Source organism: Balaenoptera ricei, chromosome 21, assembly GCF_028023285.1.
Source record: "Balaenoptera ricei isolate mBalRic1 chromosome 21, mBalRic1.hap2, whole genome shotgun sequence".
In the NCBI taxonomy this organism is placed as follows: domain Eukaryota; kingdom Metazoa; phylum Chordata; class Mammalia; order Artiodactyla; family Balaenopteridae; genus Balaenoptera; species Balaenoptera ricei.
Window position 1 is genome coordinate 24,309,313 of NC_082659.1, and position 26,660 is coordinate 24,335,972.

Genomic DNA, 26,660 nt, shown 5'->3' on the forward strand with positions numbered 1-26,660 from the left:
ATGAACCTGTAAAACTTAGTGTCACAGACTTAAAAAGCATTTGGCACTTACATGAATAAGCAATTGTTATTAGTATTTAATATCCCTAGAGATATGTGTCATTATCGTTTGTTAATTTCACTTAAGATGATGAAATAGCTATTCTAATGCTTGCCCTTATGAAGTTCAATAAATATGAGAATCAGATAGACTTGAGTTAATTAGTAGCCACATGAATTCTATAGTATAACATCATTGAAATAAGAAATAGAATCGGCATAACAATGTTTTTGCTGGGCTCCCCTAGTGGCGCAGTGGTTAAGACGCCGCCTGCCAATGCAGGAGACACAGGTTCAAGCCCTGGACCGGGAAGATGCCACATGCCGTGGAGCAACTAAGCCCGTGCGCCACAACTACTGAGCCTGCGCTCTAGAGCCTGCAAACCACAACTAGTGAGCCCGCATGCCACAACTACTGAAGCCAGTGCTCCTAGAGCCCATGCTCCACAACAAGAGAAGCCACCGCAATGAGAAGCCCACTCACCGCAACAAAGAGTAGTCCCTGCTCGCCGCAACTAGATAAAAGCCTGTGCACAGCAACGAAGACCCAATGCAGCCAAAAATAAATAAATTAATTAATTTAAAAAATTGTTTTTGCTGCCAGGTTTGGTTCTTTTTCAAAATTTCCATTCATATTATTTTCAGTTGGATTTCAATGTTCCTATGATAGCTTCCATTACTGCCCTCGGGAGACTAGTCTTTAAGATAATAGTTGTTACTGTCTAGCAACTTTTCCTTCTTTTCTTTTTTTTTTAATAAATTTATTTATTTATTTTTGGCTGTGTTGGGTCTTTGTTGCTGTGCGCGGGCTTTCTCTAGTTGCGGCGAGTGGGGGCTACTCTTCGTTGCGGTGCACAGGCTTCTCACTGTGGTGGCTTCTCTTTGTTGCGGAGCATGGGCTCCAGGCGCACGGGCTTCAGTAGTTGTGGCACGCAGGCTCAGTATTTGTGGCTCGTGGGCTCTAGAGCACAGGCTCAGTAGTTGTGGCATGTGGGCTTAGTTGCTCCGTGGCATGTGGGATCTTCCCGGACCAGGGCTCAAACCTCTGCCCCCTGCACTGGCAGGCAGATTCTTAACCACTGTGCCACCAGGGAAGTCCCTAGCAACTTTTCTTTACTTAGACTTCCTCTTTCTTTCTCTAGAGATTTCTTCGGGATAACACACAGGTGGGGTAAAGGTGGGAGGTTGTGATTTATTCATAGAGTAGCTCTAGAGTGGAGTTATACCAGGAAGGGGAGAAGATGGAGAATGCATTGGGGGTGGGGGAGGGCAGGAAGCCCAGATACATGTGGCTCTCTGCCACAAGCCAATTTTCCGAATGCAGGAATTATCCACTCTACTGATAAACTGATGTGATTTATTTACTTATTTATATATTAGATTCAGGCTACCTATCCCTCTGCCTTTCTCCTGCCATCTAATTTGCTGGACATATTCCAGCAATGCAAAGTAACACTGACCTATGAAAAACATTCTTCAGGACAAAAATCTCCTGGGGGTTAATTTTAGGACAAGTCTAAAAGCCAAAGAGAAAGTTCTCTGGAGTCCACACTGACCAGGATTATCCGTTTCCCTCATGTGCCCCCCCTATTTGCTCAAATAATCAGGAATTTGAGTCATTGCATTTGAGTTGTCAGGGATCTAATAAATGTCCCAAAGGCATTAAATGACTTGCCCAAGTCACACACTTGTTGGGGAAGGCCAGATTCTTAGGGACCAGATTCTTAGGCCAACACTCTTGTTATTGCCCCACACGGTGTCTCTGAAAGCTCCAATACTGTGCCACGACCCAGTGGTGCTCAGTCACGATTAATCAACAAAACACATGAAGCAACACTTAATCAAGTACTGAGAAACATGGAGGCTGCATTTTAGCAGAAAGAATATTGGCCTGGGCTTTCTCAGAATTTCGTTGACTCTCAGTTTTGATATTAATTAGCAGTCATGAAACCTCAGTTGGCCTTAATTTCTTCATCTACAAAATGAGGTTCCAGTAGATGAGATGATCTATAAGTTTCTTTTATTATTATTATTTTTTATTGTGGTGAAAAACACGTACCATTAAATTTACCAACTTAGGGCTTCCCTGGTGGTGCAGTGGTTAAGAATCCGCCTGCTAGTACAGGGGACAGGGGTTCGAGCCCTGGTCCGGAAAGATCCCACATGCCGTGGAGCAACTGAGCCTGTGTGCCACAGCTACTGAAGCCCACGCGCCTAGAGCCTGTGCTCTGCAACAAGAGAAGCCACCATAATGAGAAGCCCGCGTACCACAACGAAGAGTAGTCCCTGCTCGCTGCAACTAGAGGAAGCCCGCACGTAGCAATGAAGACCCAACGCAGCCCAAAATAAAATTAATTAATTAATTTAAAAAAAAATTTACCAACTTAACCATTTCTAAGTACTACGTTCCATGGTGTTAAGTGTATTCACATTGTTGTGCAACCAGAACTTTTCCCTCTTGCAAAACTGAGACTCTGGGGGTGGTGGGGAGGGATAAATTAGGAGTTTGGGATTAACAGATACATACCACTATATATAAGACAGATAACCAACAAGGACCTACTGTACAGCACAGGGAACTACACTCAATATTTTGTGATAACCTATAAGGGAAAAGAATCTGAAGAATAATATATACATATATAACTGAATAGGTATACTGCCCACCTGAAACTAACACAGTATTGTAAATCAACTATACTTCAATAAAAAAACAAAAAAACAAAAAAACCTGAGACTCTGTATCCATTAAACGATAACTCCCCATTCCCTCCCCCTCCCCGTCCCTGGCAACCCCATTTCTACTTTTTGTTTTTATGAGTGTGACTACTCTAGGTACCTCATATATGTGGAATCATATAGTTTTTGTCTTTTTGTAATTAGCTTATTTCATTTAGCATAATATCCCCAAGGTTAATCCATGTTGTAGCATGTGTCAGAATGTCCCTCCTTTTTAGAGCTGAATAACATCCCATGGTATGGGTATTCCTCATTCTGTTTATCCATTCATCAGCGGACACAGGTTGCTTCTGCCTCCTGGCTATTGTGAATAATGTTGCGATGAACATAGGTGTGCAAATATCTTTGATACGTTTCCTTTTAATGCAAAGAATTTAGTAAATTTTTTGACTGAGTGTTAATAATCCAACACTATCTGATCATATGCAATTGATTTTCAGAATAAGAAATTAACCTGACAGTTTGCTCAATTTAACTAATATTTATATTTAAGGATGTATGTTTTATTAAGGCATGCTATCTACCACTTCATGATGGAAACACCAGCAAGTCTGATCAAATCTCAATCAGTATCATCAACTAGCAGTTGATGGCTAGGAAGGATGTAAGCCCTTATTCAGATGCCTTCAAAGCAGCTCCATGTGGAACAGACCAACCGGCTCCACATGCTTTGCACCCTAGTATTTAATGACAACATAAGAGAAACTTCTCCCTGTAGATTTTTTAAAAGATTAACATCAAGGAAAAGGATAGAATTTACCTTATCATGCCGTATCATTAGTGATGTCTTAGAACCCAGGGCGGAAAGGATCCCAGCTATTTCCACAGCAATGTAACCAGCACCAACGATGACACTGCGGCTACCATTAGAGTAGAGGGTTAAGATCGTTAAATAAACTTATTTTAGAATAATTTTAGATTTACAGAAAAGTTTAAAAGATAGTACAGATAGTATACCCCCTGCCCAGTTTTTCCTAAAGTTAACATCTTACATTCATAGCAGCACTATTTGCAATAGCCAAGACATGAAAACAACCTAAATGTCCATCAACAGACGAATGGATAAAGAAGACATGGTACATATATACAATAGAATACTACTCAGCCATAAAAAAGAACGAAATAACGCCATTTGTAGCAACATGGATGCAACTAGAGATTATGCTAAGTGAAGTTAAGTCAGAAAGAGAAAGAGAAATACCATATGGTATCACTTACATGTGGAATCTAAAATACGACACAAATGAACTTATCTATGAAGCAGAAACAGACTCACATAGAGAATAGACTTGTGGTTGCCAAGGCGGAGGGGTTTGGGAAGGGATAGACTGGGAGTTTGGGGTTAGTAGATGTAGAATGGATGGACAAGGTCCTACTGTATAGCACAGGGAAGTATATTCAATGTCCTGAGATAAACCATAATAGAAAAGATACAAAAAATAATGTGTATATATGTATAACTGAGGCACTTTGCTGTACAGCAGAAATTAACACAACATTGTAAATCAACTATACTTCAATTAAAAAAAAAAAAGTTAACATCTTATAAACCATGGTACAGTTGTCAAAACTGACACTGGTACATTACTGTTGACTAAACTTCAGACTTTATTCAGATTTCACCTGTCTTTCCATTCATTTCCTTTTTCTGTCCCAAGATCCAATCCAGGATAACACAGTAATTTTAAGTAGAAAATATCCTTCTGTAGAACAGAAATATATTTTTAGGTGTTTTAAAAATTCCTTAGCTTCATTTCCTCAGAGAGGAAATAAAAACCCTTTGAAGCTAGAGACGATTCCTTATGCAGAGATCTTCGCACCTAAAACTAAAACTGGCACCACAATTTTTTTTTGCTTGTCTGAGAAAGTCTTTATTTCTCCATCACTTTTGATGGATAATTTTGCAGAGTAAAGAGTTCTGTGTTGGTGGGGTTTTTTCCTCTCAACACTTTAAATATTCCACTCTCTTGTTTGCATAGTTTCTGAAGAGTTGTTGTAATTCTCATCTTTGCTCCCCTTATAGGTCAGGTGTGTTTCATCCTTCTGGCTTCTTCCAGAATTTTTTCTTTGATTTTCTACAGTTTGAAAATTATATGCCTAGGTATAGTTTTTTGACATTTACCCTACTTCGTGTTCTCTGACCTTCCTGGATCTGTGGTTTGGTGTCTGACATTAATTTGGGGGAAAGTGACAGTCATTATTGCTTCAAATATCTCTTCTGTTCCTTTCTTTGGCATCACAATCCTCACCACCGTTATTCTCCTCTGGCTCAGTATTTTCCCTTGCTCATTGCTAAATTCTATCAATCTCTGAAATATGATGAAAGGCCAATTTAGGAGCTCAGTGTTTCCCCCTCAGCTTCCACAGGCCCCTCTAGTCCACCTCGTACCAGTAAAGTAACCACTGGAAACAATCTTTTTTTTTCTTTTTGGTTTAAAAAAAAAAGGAATTTATTGATTAATGTAACCGAGAAGTCCTGACTTCAGGTATGGCTGCATCTAAGTGTTCTGATGATGCGTCAGGACCTGGTCCCTTAAAGATGCTCAGCTTTGCACTTCATGTTGGCTTCATCCCCAAGCTCTGCATTGTGATACAGAGACTGCCAGAGGAACGAAGACACAGTGGCATGGTCTTGACAAGCTGAAGCTCAGGCTGGGGAGCTGACATCCAGGCTTTTGGAGTCTTGATTTTTTTTTAATTGATTAATTTATTTATTTTTGGCTGCGTTGAGTCTTTGTTGCTGCGCACGGGCTTTCTTTAGTTGCGGCGAGTGGGGGCTACTCTTTGTTGCAGTGCACGGTCTTCTCATTACGGTGGCTTCTCTTGTTGCGGAGCACAGGCTCTAGGTGCATGGGCTTCAGTAGTTGTGGCTCACGGGCTCTAGAGCACAGGCTCAGTAGTTGTGGCGCACGGGCTTAGTTGCTCCGCGGCATGTGGGATCTTCCCGGACCAGGGCTCCAACCCGTGTCCCCTGCATTGGCAGGCAGATTCTTAACCACTGCGCCCCCAGGGAAGCCCCTGGAGTCTTGATTTAAAACACCAATCTTCAGTATACGAAAATCTCAGTAAGTTAGGTAAAAATTGTGAACCAAGCACAATCTCCACATTCTCCTTCTTACCCTCAATGCCTGTTGGTCTTGGAGAGTCTCCAGGAGAGGAGGGGGGAGGCCGTGGCTCACCCTGAGGACATAGACACTTTGGCAGACACACGTGGGAGCCCTCCACCACCTACAAACAATCTTATATTCTGCTGAGTCCCCACAGCACTTCTCTTTCCCTCATTACGGCCATCAGAACCTCTTGTCCCACAATGTTCCACAGACTCTATGCTCCAGCCTCCCCTCAACCATAAGCCCAATGAGGGTAAAAGCTGGATCATACAGTCCAGAGCACATGTTACCTCGCCTATAGAATTTGTTCCTTCTTTGATTATTTACTTACTTACCAACATAACAATGATAAAGGAATCTTAAAAAAAGAAGACAAAAATCATATACCAATTGTTAATTCATTTTCCTATGTTCCCAGAGTCTTGTTTATAACACGCATACATTCATTTCGTCAACTTGTAGTGCTACCAGCACAAGTTTAATAAATGGTTTAAAAATAGGTAATGGACCGATATCTAGAATGAAGCTTCTTTGAGTCCAGATTGAATTGTATCGTTTAAACACGATGAGTCATGACCACATTTCTGCATATATTCTCACATGTCTCATATCCTTCACACCTAAAACCAAACAGATCATGAGGAAAGAAAGGCTGCTCTCTAACACGCTGCCCTGCCCCACAGACAGCAAATCTAAAATGCCTGTTTCCTTTTCTCAAAGTCAGAAGATGACCTGGTCTGAATGTCGTAACAGGACATTTTCACAGCAGCTATGGAACTGCCAAGACGCCCTCTTGTCCCTGATGAACCACCTGTGGTTCCAGGTGAATTAAGGTAAAGGAACAAGCAGGGATTATCAGTCACCCTCCAGAAAGGCCTTCATGTAAAAGCGCGGGATTAAGACTTCCCACTGCGTTGGCAGCGCCCGCCGAGAGAGCAGCAGAGTTGAGAAATAATGACTCCAGGGTGAGTGCTACTCAGAAGGAAATAAAGGCCAAACTCTGGGCTAACAGGGTCCCTCCTCCAGTTCCCAGGTGCCCTATCACTTATCATGAGTGAAGGGAGGACCCCGCTAATCGAGGAAGCCTGCAATTGGCAGCTTCTTCAAATTAGAGAAACAATCCTCCTCATTATCTTTTTTCTCTCTGTGTTATCTAAATCCACGACAGAAGTCTACTAAGGTTATTAGGACAAACACGTATAAAGGCCAATTTCAGAAAACCTATTTTTGTGAGACTGACAGAGCCTTCATTTATCCAGATGCCTCTGTACTAGCTGCTTTGAAGATCAGAATCACTTTAGACACATTATCAACTGATGCTCTATCAAGTTGAAGAAAGAAGACAGTTTTAGAACTTCAGTGTTTATTCTCAAAACCACCCTGCATTTGATTCTGGTCCTAAAAATTTTACAATGGCCTCCGACCAAAAGCATGAAAGATTTGAGTCATTTACTGCGGGGTACTCATGGATGAGATACCCAAGGTCATAAAAATAGAAGAGGTAGAACAGAATTCTGGAAATTCCTACATTTAATAGTTGGGAAGAGGAGGTAGAACTGTTGGGAGAAACTGAGGGAGACTGAACATGGAGGTCAGGAAGAAAAGCAGCTTACCTAGGCAACTCTTCCAGCTGAAAAAACCCATCACTGGTTATTCCTAGGCTGGCACCTATGTAGGAAAATGCAACATAGGTCACACAGATGGAGTCTTCTCTTGTAAAATAATCACAACATTTTATGTATGAACCAAACACTTTCTCAGCCATCACACTCTCTGTTTTGACAAATTCTGTTAAAGTCTCCACTTGGGAAGCTGCCAATCAAATCTTCCCTGAGTCAACATTTTAATTTCCTCTGTAGAAATAAGAGCAGTGATGACTAAGTAACTATTAAGTTTCTTTGAGGAATTAAGATCTCCTCAGCTTGGGACTTCCCTGGTGGTCCAGTGGTTAAGAATCCGCCTTCCAATGCAGGGGACTCGGGTTCGATCCCTGGTCGGGGAACTAAGATCCCACATGCCTCAACTAAGACCCAATGGCAGCCAAATAAATTAATTAATTTAAAAAAAAAAAGATCTCCTCAGCTCTCATGAATAGACTCCTTGTTGGCTCTGCTTCATTCTCCCGCCCCCAAATGGGCTCAGCCTTGGTTCTCTTCTCTCTGCTTTTTTCCTTCAAAGGTTTTAACCAACTCTCCCTTCATTGTGGGAGACTTCCAAATGTGTAGTTCCAGTTTTGACCTTCTCCCCAGGTTCTAGTTCCATATTTCTAACTGTCTTTCTATACCATTTAACTTTGTTTCAAACTCAGTATTTTCACAATAGAACCTTAACTTTATTTCCCAAACCATATCCCTCTCGTTTACCACTTCAGCTGAAAAGACTACCTTCCATCAATAATCCAAAGTCTTGAGTTATCAATCTGTAATTCCTTCTCTCAACAACGGCCATCTCATTAGTTATTTAAAATACTGCATTTTGCCAAATTCAATGCACAATGATTAAGGACCCATCCTGATTTCAGAGGTGTTGAGCATTTTTTTTTTAATGTGTCTTGGAATCAATGAAATATACTAGCCGATTCATCCTTCTGTGTCTCTTATGTCTGTCCTCTCCTCCTAGTGCCTGGCACATAGCAGTGGATTAGTAACTGTCTGCAGAGCTGAACTGAGTATTTCCACCACATTTCCGACGCTAACACTGTAGTTCAGGACCTATTACCACCTCCTGTACATTCTGCTGCAACAACTTTCTAACTGGCCTTCCGCCTCTGTAAATCACTATCAGATTAGTTTTCTAAAGTTATCACTTAGATCTTGTCACTACCCTATTTGTAAGCTATTAATAACTGGTTTTCGTGAATGACAGAGATTTCTTAATTTGACTTCATAAATCTCCACAATTTGGCCCTAACCTTCTTCCAGTTTCAGTTCAATGTATTTGCTTCCAGATTTCACTGCTAGAAAAACTGTTTTAATTGACTGAAGGTCCTTTAAAGACCTATTTATTACCCACTGGTTCTTCTGGTCTTTCTCTTCTTCGGCACATAGTGCTCAGTTTGTAAGCCCTTTTCCCAGGAAGTCTTTTTGGTCCGTGACAGCTCATAGTAATCCGTCCCACCTCTGAGGATCCTGACCCTCACTGTCTGGCAATCACCTTGGAACACTTACCTTTTATTTCTTTGCATTTGTTTTTATTACATGTTTTAAATTAATAAATGTATATCTTAAAAAATTCAAAAAGCACCACAGAGCATCTAGTGAAAAGCAGGTCTCTTTCCCAACCCAGAGCTCTGGTCCTCTCCTTGGAGGCAGTTGGCACTGCAGGGTTTTGAGTGCCCTTCCAGAGATCCTAGTGCATCTGTACAGTCTCCCTGTCTTTTTAAAAAGACATAAACTGTAGCATGTTATACACATTGTTCCACACCTTGTTTTCTTTCACTAAACAATCAATCATAGAGGTTGTTCCCTATCAAGATGTGTATCTCCAATCGTACCAACTAAATTTTAAGTTACTTGACAACAGTATCTTCATATTTTTTACAGTAGTTGTTCTTTAGCTTTTGGGGAGTCATGAACCCTTTTAAAAGCTGGTGAAATTTTATCGATCCTCTCTCCAGAGAGATAAAAATACATAAATGCATACACACTCAAAATTTTCCATATACATTCAGGTTGGTCATGGGTCGGAAGAAGCCAATCCATGGTCATGGGTCTTAAGTAGAAGTTGTATATGATCACCATCCACAAAGACCTTATAATCTAGTTGGGGAAAAAGATATGGACAATGTTTCCTATGAGAGAACAAGGCAGTATGTTATGACTCATCCCTGTGTATACAAAGCAAAGGTAGACAAGACTGTCTCGGAGATTCCTTACTGCTTTAATTTTCTAATTCTTTATATGAGAGAAAAATATGCATATAAGAAGGCTTAATTAGCTGATGAAGTTACATCTCTACAAGAGCTCTCTCTCTTAAACAAAACAGTAAATATCTCATGACAAACTGAGGCTGGAAACAATCTCTACTGTGCCGAGAAGGGAAGGATGGGGCTTTTGCTGATTCTTCCCCCTGTGTTACTGTAGTATGTCTGAGCCTGGAGCTGGATGAAATATCTTCCTTTGCCCCGTCACTAGGTACCACTTAGGCCAATTACATTTAGGTTCTGCAGAGACCTTCTCTCACGTGTCCAAGACAAAGAACTGGTATATGGCAGATCCCCTGGCATGGCTAGTAAGGTGGAAAACAATGGTAAATTCTTTCTGACTATTGTTAACAAGCATATGCCTTTGGAAGACTCACCAGGGATCTGGCTCTCCTGAGGAAGCGAGGGCATGCCACCTGTGGCAATCAGGATGTGAGGAGCAGTGTACTTTTTCCCGTTGACCTCCACTGTGGGCTGGGGGTCACACGTGAATACTGCATGGCCGCGGATGATTTCTATGTGGGACTGGAGAAGGAAGCATGGTAACATTAGCCTGTTCTTAAGATTAAAAAACAAAGGGGGGCTTCCTTGGTGGCGCAGTGGTTAAGAATCTGCCTGCCAATGCAGGGGACACAGGTTCGAGCCCTGGTCCAGGAAGATCCCACATGCCGCGGAGCAACTAAGCCCGTGCGCCACAACTACTGAGCCTGCGCTCTAGAGCCCGCGAGCCACAACTACTGAGCCCGTGAGCCACAACTACTGAAGCCCACGCACCTAGAGCCGGTGCTCCGCAACAACAGAAGGCACCGCAATGAGAAGCCCATGCACCGCAACGAAGAGTAGCCCCCGCTCGCCGCAACTAGAGAAAGCCCGTGCGCAGCAACAAAGACCCAGTGCAGCCAAAAATAAATAAATTTATAAAACAAACAAACAAACAAACAAAAAACCAAAGGGTTGGGGAAGGGGAAGTACTGGGAGTTTGGGATTAGCAGATGCAAACTATTATATATAGGATGGATAAACAACAAGGTCCTACTGTATAGCACAGGGAACTATATTCAATATCCTATGATAAAACACAATGGAAAAGAACATGAAAAAAATATATATGTATAACTGAGTCACTTTGCTGAACAGCAGAAACTAACACAACATTGTAATTCAATTATACTTTGATAAAATAAAATTTTTAAAAAAAGAAGAAAAAGATTAAAAAACAAAACAAGGGAATTCCCTGTCCAGTGGTTAGGACTGGTCGGGGAACTAAGATCCTGCAAACCGTTTGGTATGGTCAAAAAAACCCTAAAAAACAAAAAACAACCAAAAAAAACCAAAAACCAAAACAAAACTTGCTGCAACTTCTTAGATCTTTCCATTCTCTACTGAGGATTCTGATTTATGGTTTGCTGATGCTAAGACAACTCTCCAATGTTCGAGTTTCTGCAGAACTTCTGACTGTTAATTGATACTTAGGTCGGGGGTTGCCATTTGATGCTAGACGTATGCAGTAAGAAAAAATAAAGGGACTATCTTGGGCCAAAACCCAGAGACTAAAAAAAAATATACGCAAGTCATTCCCACAAGGAAGAAGATTGCATCTTTGTCCCCAAGAGTTGAAGGAGAAAGCCTTCCTCACTTAGAATGAAAACACACTGAAGAATGATGTGTCTGGAGGAAAGAAAGAAGGCTGAGAAAAACAAAAGGATAAAGGTGCAGGGAGCTGAGGCCAAAGGGAAATACTCTGGCCAAGGGAAGGAAAAGCAATGTTTCTGTTTTCTCAAATGAAGGGGGGAAGAATACCACAAAATTACATGACCGTGAAGCTCTACACTAGAGGTGCTGAGAACTCAGACTTGATTTGCTCTTCCTGGCAGCCTCTGTGCCCGGGCTTGAGTTTGGACTGCCAGCAAGCTTCTGCCAGCCAGGATACACACACTGGCAAGAAATGTGGGCAACTCACAAGGACAATGGAATCCTGTAGGCACGATCACAGAATGGAGCGTTTCAACATTTTGGAACACACCTGGTTCTGAATTGAGCTATTTCCTCCTTTCTAATCAGCCCTCCAGGCCTGTTCTGCAGGTGCCCTGCTTAATCAAGGTGAATCAAGATTGATGTCAAAAGCCACGAGGCTCCTGAAAAACTTTCCTCCAGGAGGTAATGATTTCCTACCGGGTGCTAGACAAAAAGGAGACTGAGTCGAGTGGCAATAATATGGGTTATGAAATTTTTATTTTCATTTCCTAGGATATTTCACAGAAAGTTTCCTATTCTGAATTTCTGGATCGCCTGTGATTCCTTTCCAATAAGGTCATGGTAAATTCTGCTACACACCAAGATTTTTGAGTATTAAAAAATGCTGTTTCCTGAGTAATTTTCCTATCTCTTTTGCAAAAGTACTTTAAGCTAGCTCCATTAAAAAAAATTTTTTTTTACTTGGGTGTCTTAGTATAGCAAATGGCATCTCATATTCATGTCTAGCCACCTTAAAATCTCTTGAACTCAGTGCACAGGGGTCTGAAGACCAAACACTTTCCCCTTGAATTTGGGGGTTAAGGTCAGAAAATATCACCCTCCAAAAAAATAAACCCAATGAATGATAAGAATTAATATAAAAATTATGAGGTTAGCCATCTGTACAAGTAACTCACCCTAAAAAGTGGTTTATAAACATGTGCTAATGAGATTACAGTGGCCCAAATACCATCCCAAATATACTGATGTAGTACAACCTAAGCTATGTTGATGTGTTAGAAATTGCAGAGTGAGACCACAAAGACCAGTTAAGGGTGCTGGGAGTCACACTGTCAAGAAAAGGGAGAGTTGGGACTTCCCTGGCGGTCCAGTGGTTAGGACTCCGCACTTTCACTGCCGAGGGTGTGGGTTCAATCCCTGGTTGGGGAACTAAGATCCCACAAGCCGCACGGCGAAGCCAAAAATAAATAAATTAAAAATAAATAAATAAAAAAGAAAAAGGAGAGTTGGATGGTGCTTCAGTACAGTCCAGTGGCAGAGGAATGACATCAAAGCATGAGGGTAGGAAAAGCCTCAGCAGAGCAAAGGACAACATACATTTGCTGAAGCCAAACATACCTTTGCCCAGTTTTCCTGACTGGACTTCATTCACAAAAACCTTCTGAACCATAACACGGTGTCCTGAGTAGATTTAGCCACCAAGGATAATGGTCCTGATTTTAATCCATAAACTGGCACATTGTTACATAATCAGGCTCTTATGTGCTTGGTTTCTGGAACTAAGTGGAGGGTCAGACAGGTGCAGGCAGGCATCAGGTGAGACCTGATTCGCCGACTTAGGCACATACGTCCCACTTTCCGTAGAAATAGAAATGAGACTGGCCTACCGAGTCCGACTTACATTCTTACAGGTCAACATCAAAACCATTAATCACAAAAGAAAGAAAAGAAACAAGAGATAAATGTAAAGGCTATGTCTGGCCAGATTTGGTTCTCCGGCAGAGAACAGCTTCTTCCCAAAGTTCAAAACCTGGCATGCTCACCTTGATTAGATTATTCTGATAGATGGTGTTTAGGCGGCTCACGTAGGCATCCCGCTTTTCCTTTACAACCCTGCAATGAAACCGGAGTCAGTACTGAGGATCTGGAGTCTCCTCTTTCAGTCGTAACTAGGGCCTCTGACCCTGAACACCCCGGAGCAGAGAATCAGACTGTCCATGAGAGCCCTGGGAGTGAGTGTCTCTAAAGGCAGGCACACCTTCCCCTGTGTCCGTCTGCGTTCCGTATGTGCAGAACCCTTATTCTACTCTATGGAGAATGTGCATGTGGCACGCAAGGTTCGTAAATTTCTTTCTGCAAAGAAGGCAAGGAGAGCTGCTTTGGCACAGTGCCTAGTATACGGTGGCCACTCATTACTTGCTCAATAAATGAATGAATATGCTAAAATTAAAAAAAAAAAATTTATGGCTAGAAAAGTTTATGGCAGGGAATCCCCTGGCGGTCCAGTGGTTAGGACTCCGCGCTCCCACTGCAGGGGGCTCAGGTTCGATCCCTGGTCGGGAACTAAGATCCTGCATGCCGCAAGGCGTGGCCAAAAAAAAAACAAGTTCAACACGGGGGATTAAGAGGTACAAACTATTACGTATAAAATAAATAAGCTACAAAAATATATTGGACAGCACAGGAAATATAGCCAATGTTTTACAATAACTCTAAATGGAGTAAAACCTTTAAAAGGTGTGAATCACTATGTTGTACAAATGAAACTTATATAATATTGTATATCAACTATACCTCAATAAAATAAATAAATAAAAGGTATAAAACTTCAAAAAAAAGTTAAATATAAATTGCCACATGACCCAGCAATTCCACTTCTAGGTATAGTCCCAAAACAACTGAAAACAGGGGCTTGTAGACCAATATTCATAGCATCATTATTCACAATAGACAAGAGATGGAAAAAACCTAGGAGTCCACTGAAGGATGAATAAAGAAAGAAAGTGTGGTATATAAATATTAGGGGGCTTCCCTGGTGGCGCAGTGGTTGAGAATCTGCCTGCCGATGCAGGGGACACGGGTTCGAGCCCTGGTCTGGGAAGATCTCACATGCCGCGGAGCAACTAGGCCCGTGAGCCACAACTACTGAGCCTGCGCGTCTGGAGCCTGTGCTCCGCAACAAGAGAGGCCACGATAGTGACAGGCCCGCGCACCACGATGAAGAGTGGCCCCTGCTTGCCGCAACTGGAGAAAGCCCTCGCACAGAAACGAAGACCCAACACAGTCAAAAATAAATAATTAATTAATTAAAAATGAATATCTGCTTTAAAAAAAAAACTTAAAAAAAAAAATATTAGGCAACAGCATTCAGCCTTAAAAAGGAATGAAATTCTGACACATACCACAGCATGGACGAACTCTAAAAGTGCTATGCTAAGTGAAATATGCCAGGCATATTTGTATAAGATGTTGTATAAGGTACCTAGAATAGTCACACTCATAGAGACAGAAAACAGAATAGAGATACCAGGGGTTTGGAGCAAGGGAAGATTGTTTAACAGGTACACTGTTTCCGTTTGGGTTGGTGGAAATCTGGAAATGGATGTTGGTGATGGTTGCACAACACTATGAATATACCTAATGCCACAGAATTGACAACTTTAAAAGGGCTAAAATGAACCTTTCATGTTGTGTTGTGTACTTTAAAACCACTTTATTGATGTATGACTGACATACAAAAAGCTGTACATATTTAATGTACCAACTTGATGAGTTTAGAGATAAGTATATGCATAAGTATGTCATCACTGCACTCAATGCCAAAAACATATCTATCACCTCCAAAAGTTTATGTTATATACATTTTGACACAATAATACACCCTCAAAAAGTTTATGGCTTACTTCACTATGAAAGAAAAAGTGTATGTTTGTAAACAGAGCTCTCTCAGCGTTTACACTTACCGCCAACTGAATTTACCCTCACAGCTTTGAAAGCCGTAATCAACGTGGTCATGCATGAATTCAGAGTGGACGGCTGTGTTCCACATTACCTATAAAAAAAGTACCCAAGACAGTAGTGCGTGAGTCCAGAGAAAAAAGAGAAATTGTTTTCTACAGAAAGGTAACTATATAATAGTAGATAAAGATACTGACCTTTAACTTACAAACAAAACTAAACATTTTAAAAGAGAAACTTCAGAAATATGACCAGATAGATTTCATAGTGAGACTTCTGAAATGTTGGGGGAAATTACTTCTACAGTTGAATTCCATAGTTTATATACTCTGTAAAAGCAGAATATTCTTTACATGTCTCACAGTTCTTCCATTCAAATTTACTATTGCTTACATTCATTTTAAGTTTCAAATTTCTTTAAGCCTTGCCTTCTGTGCTCAATTTAAGAAATGCAATTGCATCTGTAACTTTAAAGTGATTTAGAAGGAAACTATTAGATAAAATCGAGCACCGGAAACTTTAAGAAAATGGATTCCTATAACTACAAATATGTCCCTGTAAGGATATATGTAATCAGACATCTGGAACTCAAAGGTTAGATGCATCTCCTGTGGGATGTAGCCTATAACCTGTAAACCAACTGATCATCATGAGAACTGAAATGAAATTGGCATCCAGAACTCTAGATGACAAACTACCATCTTCTTTGTCAGACATGCCAGAGACATGACTTTTATTTATTTATTTATTTATTTATTTTTGGCTGTCTTGGGTCTTCGTCGCTGTGCGCGGGCTTTCTCTAGTTGCGGTGAGCGGGGGCTACTCTCTGTTGTGATGCGTGGGCTTCTCATTGCGGTGGCTTCTCTTGTTGCGGAGCACGGGCTCTAGGCGCGCAGGCTTCAGTAGCTGTGGCACACAGGCTCAGTAGCTGTGGCTCTGGGGCTCTAGAGTGCAGGCTCAGTAGTTGTGGCGCATGGGCTTAGTTGCTCTGTGGCAATGTGGGATCTTCCCTGACCAGGGCTCGAACCTGTGTCCCCTGCATTGGCAGGCAGATTCTTAACCACTGCACCACCAGGGAAGTCCCAGGACTTTTGACAAGCCTTTGATTCCTTCTTTGTACCTTCCTCCCTTTATGCCTAAAGAAGAATAAATTGATGACTGTGCTGGATTCTTTTAACTGAGGTGCAATTCTATCAACTGCTTACCACAATGGTATCCAAATACTGTCCTCAGAAACATCATTCAAGCAACTTGAGAAATTCAATTTTAGAGTGGCCAGGAGATACCCAACGTCACATGATACATGATTTTAACTTGGATAATTTATAGGGAAATAGATTTCTGTTTAAAAACAAGAACTACTAACATCAAAATAAAACAAAAAACCCATGACAATCTTGACACGTCTTTCCAGGAGAAAAACCGTTCTTGTCTCCCTGGGAAAAACTGATTCAGAGACGCCCTGGAGCAGGTGAAAGACCAGATGGCTTGAGGCAAACACCCCACTCTGTGCAAAGTCACCCAGGGTCCATGTAGTTAACCAGAGCCACATGTAGGAGGGACATCCATCCATCTGCCACCATCATCTACTTGGTCTTGGTCACATCAGCACTTGGGCTTACAGTGAGGTATAAACTTTTTTATTTCCTGGCTGGATCTCCCTATTGAGAAAAAGTTATCCCCTGCAGATGGACAGTGCTTTTCTTTTACACCATGACTATAAATATTTTGTTGGTCTTTGTTCCTTCTAGACCATCAGAAGTTTGAGACCAGACACTGTGTTCCAATCCTGGGTATCTCCCCTCTGTGTTCCCACAGGCACTTTGTCACTTTGGGAACTTAACCGCAAGGTTAATGGCCAGGATGAATTTCCTTTGTATGTATGATGCAGTTAGTATCCAGGAGCTAGTATTTCTGTGGTTATCTCTCCAGCAGCCCCTCCCTCCCTTCTTCCTGGCTGAAAATGCCACTCACTTGCCAGTAGCTCATCCTGGCCAGGAGAATCTAAAGCAATCTGCAGGGGCAGTGCTGGGTGAGGACATCCTGCCTGGAGCTCCACAAGCCATCCTGTGGCCATGAGGGGGCAGGGGTTACCATTGACCATACACCAAGGATACCAGAGCGGAAAGATGGAGAGAAGCCAGGGTCCTTTCAGATATCCTTAAGTGCTAAGCCAATCTCAGAAGCTGCCTATCTCCAGGCATCTTTATTTTTTCCTCCAGGTTTCTTAATAAATGATATTTAAAAACACAAATAAAAACTATCCTACTGTTCAAGCCACTTTTAGTAGCTTTCTCAGTTATTTTTTGCAGCAAGAATTTTAACTGGGACATTTGAGAACATCCTTACTCTGATCATGATTTACCAAATATGTCAAAGGAGTGCGGAAGGAAGGAGAAATAAAAGTTCTACCTTTTTGGGTACACATCCAACATTCACCTAGAAAAAAAATAAAAAGGACATATTTTAAGATTATTAAACTCAAACCATCAAACAAACATGCAAGAGATGAACCCCAAGCATCCACCCAGGAGACTTCCTTGAGTTCTAAGTCACACTCTACAGCTACTTCCTTTTTTCTATTATAGAGTTGGAAAACATAGGAACATTACTTTCCTTGCGTGAGGAGGCAGAGAATTTTACTTATGAGCCTTTTCTCAAGAGAAGCAGTTGAGAGAGAAGGAGGAGGAGGAGGGGGAGGGGGAGGGGAGAGGAGGGAAAGGGAAGAAGGGAGGGAGGGAGGACAATTCCATTTCTGGGGGGAGGGGGGGATGCTCTGCAGGGATGGTAATAGGTCAGCAGGTGGCCAAAGCCTGAGCTCGCACAGGTCCAAAGGAACAAAGCAGAGAGAAACAGCACCACGGAGGTGAGAGGACTCACCGGCTGAATAAAGGCAACTGAACCATTTGAGCAACTGTCCTAGAGGATTTCTGGGAAACTTACCATGGCGTATGCTGGGTTAAACACCCAGAATGTCCCCTTTGAGAAAATCTCTAGTGGAAAACTACATTATTTTTCAAGATCAAAGGACGATTGATGAATCAAGCAGTAAAGTTCATCCATGCTATTATCTAGCTAGCTAGCTATTTATCTATCTCCATGCTTATATACTTGTTAGAGACAGACCACATACTTGACTCTTAGCCTTCTGGCAGCCTATACACAAAGAAAAACACAAATAGTTGTAAGATTTCACATAAAAACTAGACAATTGTTTAAGAAAATAACTATTCATACCCCTTAGACTAGAAAAAAATTCCTTGCAACAGTCCTAGTAAACTGTGATGTATATGTTTATACACACATTTTTGTTTATATCTGTTTTTTCCTTTTGATCACATCCTAAAATAACTTGGAAAAAAAACTGTGGTTAAGAGTAAGACTAGGGCTTCCCTGGTGGCGCAGTGGTTGAGAATCTGCCTGCCAATGCAGGGGACACGGGTTCGAGCCCTGGTCTGGGAAGATCCCACATGCCGCGGAGCAACTAGGCCCGTGAGCCACAATTACTGAGCCTGCACGTCTGGAGCCTGTGCTCCGCAGCAAGAGAGGCCGCGATGGTGAGGGGCCCGCGCACCGCGATGAAGAGTGGCCCCCACTTGCCGCAACTAGAGAAAGCCCTCGCACAGAAACGGAGACCCAACACAGCCATAAATAAATAAATAAATAATTTAATAAAAAAAAAAAAGAGTAAGACTAATTAGAATTTAGACAATGACATTGTACTATAATTATGTAATATGATAAATATCGCTACATGGTCGATCATATTACAACCTATAAATGAATCAGAGTAACACACTGTACGCCTTAAACTTATACAATGTTACATGTCAAACGTATACAATTAAAAAATATTTTTTAAAGAGTAAGACTGATTAAAACTGCACATACCATTAGAACTTAGCAATTCTAAATTTAGGAATTTATTACACAGAAGGAGTCACATGTTATGTCCAAGAGTCCACAGACACACGTATAAGGATGTTCCCTGTAGTACTGTCACAGTGAATAACTGGACACAAGTTAACTACCCATCAGTACGGAAGCATTATTATAGGGAAATTACTGTACATTGAGCCTATGGAATGCTCTGCAGCCATTTAAAAGGACACAGTAGATTTCTATTTACCGTTACAGAAGGGGCTCTTAGGATATTAAGGGACAAAAAGAAAGCTGCAGAACAATTTGTTCTGCATGTTCCAATTTGCATTATATATATTTGCAAAGGTACACATACATTTAAACAGTTTGAGCAAATATTCCATGTTCTTAACAGTAGTCATCTCTGGGGAGGGAGAAAACTTTCATATTTCACTCTAAATACTTTTTATAATGTCATTCATTACTGTATAATTCATTTAGACCAAGAAATAAACCAAAATGATTTTATCTGGGGAGTGGAATTTAGATGGGTGATTCTTTGATCTCTCTTGTCTATTTTCAATATTTTTTATGATACAATTATTTTTCTTTAATATGGAAACAAATGCCTTCTAGACATAATTTATGTCAGGTGCCTGTAAGCTCTGCTGATCATGGCCATAAGGAACGAGGCGGGCCCTCTCGGTGTCCAAAGAACACAGGTCTGGTGCCAAGCGTATGACTAACGTTAGTTTATTTTTTAGAAGTTTCTGAACTTTTTAACTTGTGACCATTCATTCATCCAGAAGTACTGAGGAAGTGCTCACTCACTACCGCCAGGCATTACGCAAAGCAGAGCACTCAGTGGAAATGGTCCCTGCTCTCATGGAGCCCACGGTCCTGACCTGCGAGAGGTGCTCAGCCTATCCAAGATGCTGGCTCAAGAGGCAGCAGCAGAATCAGCCACATTCCCTAAAATTGCCAAGTCTTGGGCCAGAAATCAGAGGGAGAAGGTGGTAGAAAATTGTGAGCTTCGGGGGCTGGAGAATCTGTATCCCAGCACAGCACACCTTGGGCCCGGGGGCTATGGCTGAATGGAAGCCCATGACCTTGAAGTACTCCTCCTCCTATTTTGGCAGCTCCTAGTGATAGGCCTCCAGGGTTTCCGACAGTTTCAGAAACCTCGAACACTTCAGTGCAACACAACTGATTATCAGATGCCTCTTTGACTTGGAAGGGAAGAAAGGAACGATTCGTTACCTACAAAGCTGGGGAAGCCGGAGTGGAGAGCTCTGTGCAGAGTCCTGTTCAAGCCTCCTTCTTGCTCTCCAGCTGAGGGTGCATTAGGTTGTCAGAGAGACAGCACGGGTGTAGAGTCAGACAGACAGGAGTTTGAATCCTCCACTTCCTAGAAGTTGGTGGGTAACTTTTTAAACCCCTCTGAGCTCAGTTTCCTATTCCATAGAATAGGAATGATAATACTTACATTCTAGAGATTTTGAGATCAGAGATAATGTATGTAAAGCACCTCTTTTCTAATTCACGATAGGTCTGATGATGCCACTGACCCCTCTGAATTATTTCTGCAGTCTGCCGGCTCCCCATGTGTACAAAAGCTGTATGGCAAACAGAGGAGATAAATTCCCCGGTGGCCGGCTCCCTTTCAGAAACAGATCAACAGATGGCAAAGAAAGCTTGCCTTCCAGACTGGGGCACTAGGGTCACGGGTTGTCAGGGCTCTGACCTCCCAGGAGTGCACACAGCTAAGGCCTGCAGCATACCACGCTTTCCACCTGGCAAATCCCCCTGCAGAGCCTGCATTCTCTAGGTGGGCACTGACCAACAATAAGCCGTAGGAACAGAGACACCCAGTGTCAGAGAGATTCCTGCAGTTCTGCCTCCCTCTGCAAACTGATGGCCCATCTCTGAGAACTCCCTCTTCCAATGTAGTGCTCAGAATCCTTCCGTTCCGTCAGCTGCCAGCACTGGCTCACAGTGAGGACAGGAGCCTCTCCAAACAGGGACAGAACATGTGAGGAGTCTGATGATACCGGTGGCAAAATTCAGAGGTTCTCCACTTCCCTAGGGCTGGCCCTCTTACCTTCAATTCTGCCCAGACAAGTACAAACTGCACACTGCCCATGTCACTGGTTAATTTACAACCTCACCTGTCAAGAATGTCACCTGTGCTTAAGTAATAGGAACCTTCCTTCCTCTGGTTTCCCCCTTTCTGTTCCCCATCACAGAGTTGCCTAATGGTTCCTCCATCTGTTTTCCTCCTTTGCAGCCTAAAATCTAGTTCAGGACTGATATGAGGAAGGAGCACTTAGAAAATGACCAGTCATCATTCACTAAGCAAAACACTATTGGTTCATCAACACATTCTTTCAGATTGTGCAAGACACTGTTCTAGGGGCTCGGTATTGCTGACCAGAACAGGTAAAGATCCCTGTCTTTATCAGCTTTACACCAACAGTTATCAAGCAAGATGCTGTCTGGACACCACTTGCCCATGTCCTTTCACAATTCTGACACCAATTCTGATGTGTGTTTTATTTCTCCACACAATCAAGCAATTAACTCAATTCTGACACTATCTACCTGGAGACAGCATTAGATCCCAAAGGTGAAGGGCTCAGTCCTACAAGACTGTCCTATCCCCCCCGCCCCTACTTTAGTCACCAACCACAAGTCCAGGTTGTCAGCTGTGCTTCTGAGCGACCGGCTATAGACCCAAGGTTCCAAAGACCCCTTCCCCTTTCTTGGGTTTGATTAATGTGCTCGAGTGGCTCACAGAACTCAGAGAAACATGTGATGAAACATTTTACTTACTAGATCACCAGTTTATCATAAAAAGCTATAATGTAACTCAGGAACAGCCCAATGGAAGAGACGTACAGGGCAAGGTACCTGGGAAGGGGTGTGGCACTTCCGTGTCCTCTCTGGGCATACACGCCACTCTCCCCAAACCCCATGTGCTCACCAACCCAGAAGCTCTCTGAACTCTGTCCTTTTTGTTTTCTATGAAGGCTTCGTTACATAGGCACGGCTGACTAAATCACTGGCCACTGGTGGCAGTCAACCTCCAGACCCTTGTCCTCGCCTTCCCAAGGGCAGGGGGTTAAGGCTGACGTTCCAACCCTCTATCACATGGCTGGCTCCTCTACCAACCAGCCCCCATTTTATGTTCTTTCCAGAAGACACCTCATTAACACAAACTCAGGTGTGGTTCAATATCCAGACACCCTTACCACTCAGCACGTAGTAAATTCCAAGGGTTCCAGGAACTCTGTGCTAGAAATGGGGACAAAGACCAAATACATATTTCTTATTATAAATCCAATATCACACTCTGGCACATATTAAACATTCAACATCCATGTCTTTACCTTCAAATTTCAGATAAAGGTTAGCCCAGTAAGGCATCTACCTTGAAAAAGAGAGAAAGAAAGAGGGAGGGAGCAAGGAAGGAAGGGGGGAGAGAGAGAGAGGAAGGGAGGGAGGGAGGGAGGGAGAGAGAGGGAGAGAGAAAGAAAGAAAGAAAGAAAAAGGAAGGAAGGGAGAAAGAAAGAAAGAAGGAGAAAGTATTCTGTGTAAGGCAGAATCTAAAGTAAGAAAATGAACTGATACAAGAGGTATTCAAATGTTAGAACTAAAATTCTTTTTTTTTTTTTATAAATTTTATTTATTTATTTATTTATTTATGCTGTGTTTGGTCTTCGTTTCTGTGCGAGGGCTTTCTCTAGTTACGGCAAGGGGGGGCCACTCTTCATCGCGGTGAGCGGGCCTCTCACTGTCGCGGCCTCTCTTGTTGCGGAGCACAGGCTCCAGACGCGCAGGCTCAGTAGTTGTGGCTCACGGGCCCAGCTGCCCCGTGGCATGTGGGATCTTCCCAGACCAGGGCTCGAACCCATGTCCCCTGCATCGGCAGGCAGACTCTCAACCACTGTGCCACCAGGGAAGCCCAGAACTAAAATTCTTTTGGTTCAATTCTTATTTCAGCAGAACTTCAGATGAATGTGAAATCTCCAGTCCCAGGCTGGAACAATGCTTCTAAATTCCTATACGGATTTGTGTAAGCTGGATCCTTAATGAAATGAAAGCAATGGGGCCCATGCTCCGTTTTTATAAAGCTAAAAGTATTCAGTTTAAAGGACAGTCGGGACTTCCCTGGCGGTCCAGTGGTTAGGACTCTCTGCTTCCACTGCAGGGGGCACGGGTTTGATCCTGGTGGAGGAACTAAGATCCTGCAAGCCGTGTGGCAGCCCCACCCCCCGCAAAAAAGAGTTAAATAAATAAATAAAGGGCTGTCCCTTACTTGAAATTATAAGCTTCCTACTTTTAATCAAAAAATCGTCCTTGATAAAAATGATAGTGATAGAAAAATTTTTCTAAAAAAAATTAAGTCAGCAAGCTTATGTAAGTGCTTCCCATTAAAAAAATAAACAAACAAAAAACAACTATAGTCAGACTGGATTAGTAGATCTCCAAAATCACTTCCAACTCCATCAGTCCATGAGTCTAAGTTTTCATGGAGGAAGGCTAAAAACAAAAACTTGTATTTTTTTTATTTGTTAAAAAAACTGCATGGAAAATTTAGAAACTACAGATAACAACTACAATGTGAGCTCCATGAGGATGGGGATTTTTATCTTTTAGCTTCGTTGCTGTGACCCCAGCATCTAAAAAAGTACCTATATACCTGGCATATTAATAAATGAGCAAATAATGAAACAGTTAAAAACAAAACATAATCCCACTCCCTGGAAATAACCGCCACCGTGAGGCTTTAATTTGAAACTCCTGTGGGAATTTATCCACAGCAACTTAAAAATTTTACCAAGCTTTAGAATTAACATACATTAATTAACACTTAGAAAAAAAAAAAAAAAACCTGGTTGGAGAGTCAATAGTAAAGAAACTTCTATCTGACTTTCCCAAGGGACATCTCTCAATAGTATCTCGAGTACAAAGCCACTTTTATCGTGCCACTCTCCTGCTCAGAACCCTTCCACAGTTCACTGTGCTTCCAGAAGCTCTACATTTTTACTACCACCTGCCCATCAGCTTTATAGGAGACGCCCTCTGCTCCAGTCAAATTTGATTACACAACATACCTTGCTTCTGTGCCTCTGCCCCTGACCTACCCTGTCAAAAAATATTCATCCAGTTCAAGTTCACAAAGATACTATCTCTGTCCCAAAACTATCCAATGTGCCCAAGCAGAAGTGATAATTACACTCTTCTCTCAACTACCATAACAGCAATTAACATAGACCCCCTCACTCTGGGGTTGACTGTCTACATTTTGCTTCCCCACCTTATCGCAAATTCCTTGAGGGAAGGGACCTTTGTCTTACAAATATTGGCATCTACCCTTTTATCTCAACCAGCCCCAATCCAAATACTTAGCACTTAGATTAGGAGGAGAAGTGAAGACAGGAACAAATGAAATGTGCTTCAGAGAGCCTCAATTTTCCCTAACACCTGTTTGGAAATCACTGCACTAAGAAGTTTATTAATGCACCTGTGGATAACCCAGACAACTAGAGTCCTGAGACAGATCTAAACAGGTCTCATCAGTTGGTTTTATCTTCTCTGATATTCTAAGGCATACTACATCCTTCCTTGAATTTCAAAACCAAAAGGCAGTTTGAGAAGAGCCCAAATGGAATGTAATAAAAATATTAAATAGGGGACTTACCCCAAGAGATCAATGCTTACTAAAAAATAAAAGTTGCTGCAGCATAATGAGATAAGCAAGGCCAGGCACTCTATAAGGAAGCAGTAAATGGTTGACTCCTAAGCTGTCCTTTACTTGTTCTCGGAAGTAGTTGATCTCTTAAAGCATTCACGTTTCTAACAGGAACCTAAAAATGGAGTCAGCCCCTTCTTGATTAATACCAGTGGAACCAGGCAACGATGAAGGATGACACAAGCTGATTATGACACACATGGCGAAGGAGGAAAACAGAGAAGTAGAGAGGGACAAAGATGAGCAGTTATCAAGTGATGTCACCAGTTGTCCGGGGGACCTCTTAGTGACACCCCTCCATCTGCTTTCTGCAGAGCCAGGCTTCTCCTAAGAGTCTGTCTAGACTAAGGTGTCGAGGTGCAAGTTGATAATTAACAGGGATTTTTCCTTTCCTCGTTCCGTTCTGAACTTAAAAAGTGAGCACGGGACACTGGAGACAGCCCTTTCACAGCTGTTAATTTTGAGTTTCATTCACATACGGTTATTGAGCAAGCTCTCTGTTAAGGTGATAAGAGCTTGCAAACATATGAACCCACTTCTGCCCTTAAGGAGTTCCCAGTGTAGTGTAATTTAAGCATCCCTCTCCAAAGGAACTTCGAGAACTCCACGCCCAAGCCCAGGTTACACTCGGATACAACATTTTAATACTAACAGCAAGTACCTCGCCCAAGTATTGTGACAGAAGAGCCCACGCCAGTAACTTGGGAACTAAACTTATTTTTTAAAGTAATAGTTTCTCAATCGCAGGATTTACAACCCTCTTTTGGGGGGAGGTAGTTTTAAAATCCCTCCAAAACAAAACAAAAGGTCTGTAAAGTCATTTAACAATAAATCCTACGTCAATGTCAACTGTAGTTGGTGATTCTCAACCTTGGCTGCAATTAAGAATCACCCAAAGCCGAGGCTGCACCCAGGCAGCAGAATTTTTTCAACTCCTCAGGTGATTCAAATGTGCAGCCAAAAGTGAGAACCGCTGCTGTAAATCATTCTGCCCTTGAAACTGAAGGGAGAGGACCGGGATCCTCATTCAGTGACACGGGCTCCATCCTCCCTTCCCCTCTCCCCACAAAGACTCAGACCAGCTGCAACTATTCTAGATGCAGTTTTATGTTTCATGGATCTGGTGATGAGATCGAGCAGGGAATACGATACCCTTCCACCTTGAGGAGTGAGGATGCAGGAAAGTTATGTTAGATTTCACCAACTCCGGCCAGCGTTATTATGATACCTGCGCTGGAACAGACGCAGGCACAGCTTCGGGGGCCGCGGAAAAGCCCCTTTACACTTCTCTGATCAAACCCCGCTGGGATCCTGACTCCGACCCGCGTGGGAAAGCGGACAGCGCAGCGCTGGGGGCCCATCCTCGGGGAGGCGGGGGGAGGTCGCACTAGGCAAGAGCACAGGCTGTTCCTGCAGAGAGAGGCTGAGACAAAGCGGGGCGGCGGGACGCGGCGCTGCAGGAACCCAGGCGTGAAGAGGAGCGCCGGGAGCGAGCGGGTACTCACGCAAGTGCCGCCCAGCTTGTGGCTCTCCACCACGGCGGCCCGGGCGCCCAGCTCGGCCGCCCGGCGCGCGCTGGCCAACCCGCCCGAGCCGCCTCCGATCACCAGGTAGTCGTAGCAGGCCGCGACGCCGGCGGCGGGCGGCGGGCACGAAGGCTGCGGCTCCTGCCTGCACGCCATGGCGCGGGAGAGGGCGCGGGCGGCCCGGGCCCGAGGTGGCGCGTAGCCGGGGAAGGTGCGCGCCGCCTGCCGCCAGCCGAGCCCCGCGCTCGCGCTCAGAGTCCGGGCCGGCAGGGCCAT

General features: G+C 42.8%; 1 protein-coding gene across 1 annotated transcript in view; it reads right to left on the reverse strand.

Moving 5' to 3' along the window:
- GSR (glutathione-disulfide reductase) overlaps positions 1 to 26,660 on the reverse strand; it is a 40,394-nt gene extending 13,734 nt beyond the window's left edge. Inside the window, exons 1-7 of the mRNA XM_059909420.1 lie at positions 26,364 to 26,660; positions 17,655 to 17,681; positions 15,248 to 15,336; positions 13,328 to 13,397; positions 10,187 to 10,334; positions 7,501 to 7,555; positions 3,538 to 3,637 (exon numbers count right to left, since the gene is read on the reverse strand). Coding sequence (XP_059765403.1) covers positions 3,538 to 3,637; positions 7,501 to 7,555; positions 10,187 to 10,334; positions 13,328 to 13,397; positions 15,248 to 15,336; positions 17,655 to 17,681; positions 26,364 to 26,660 — 786 coding nt within the window. The remainder of the gene's footprint in view (positions 1 to 3,537; positions 3,638 to 7,500; positions 7,556 to 10,186; positions 10,335 to 13,327; positions 13,398 to 15,247; positions 15,337 to 17,654; positions 17,682 to 26,363) is intronic.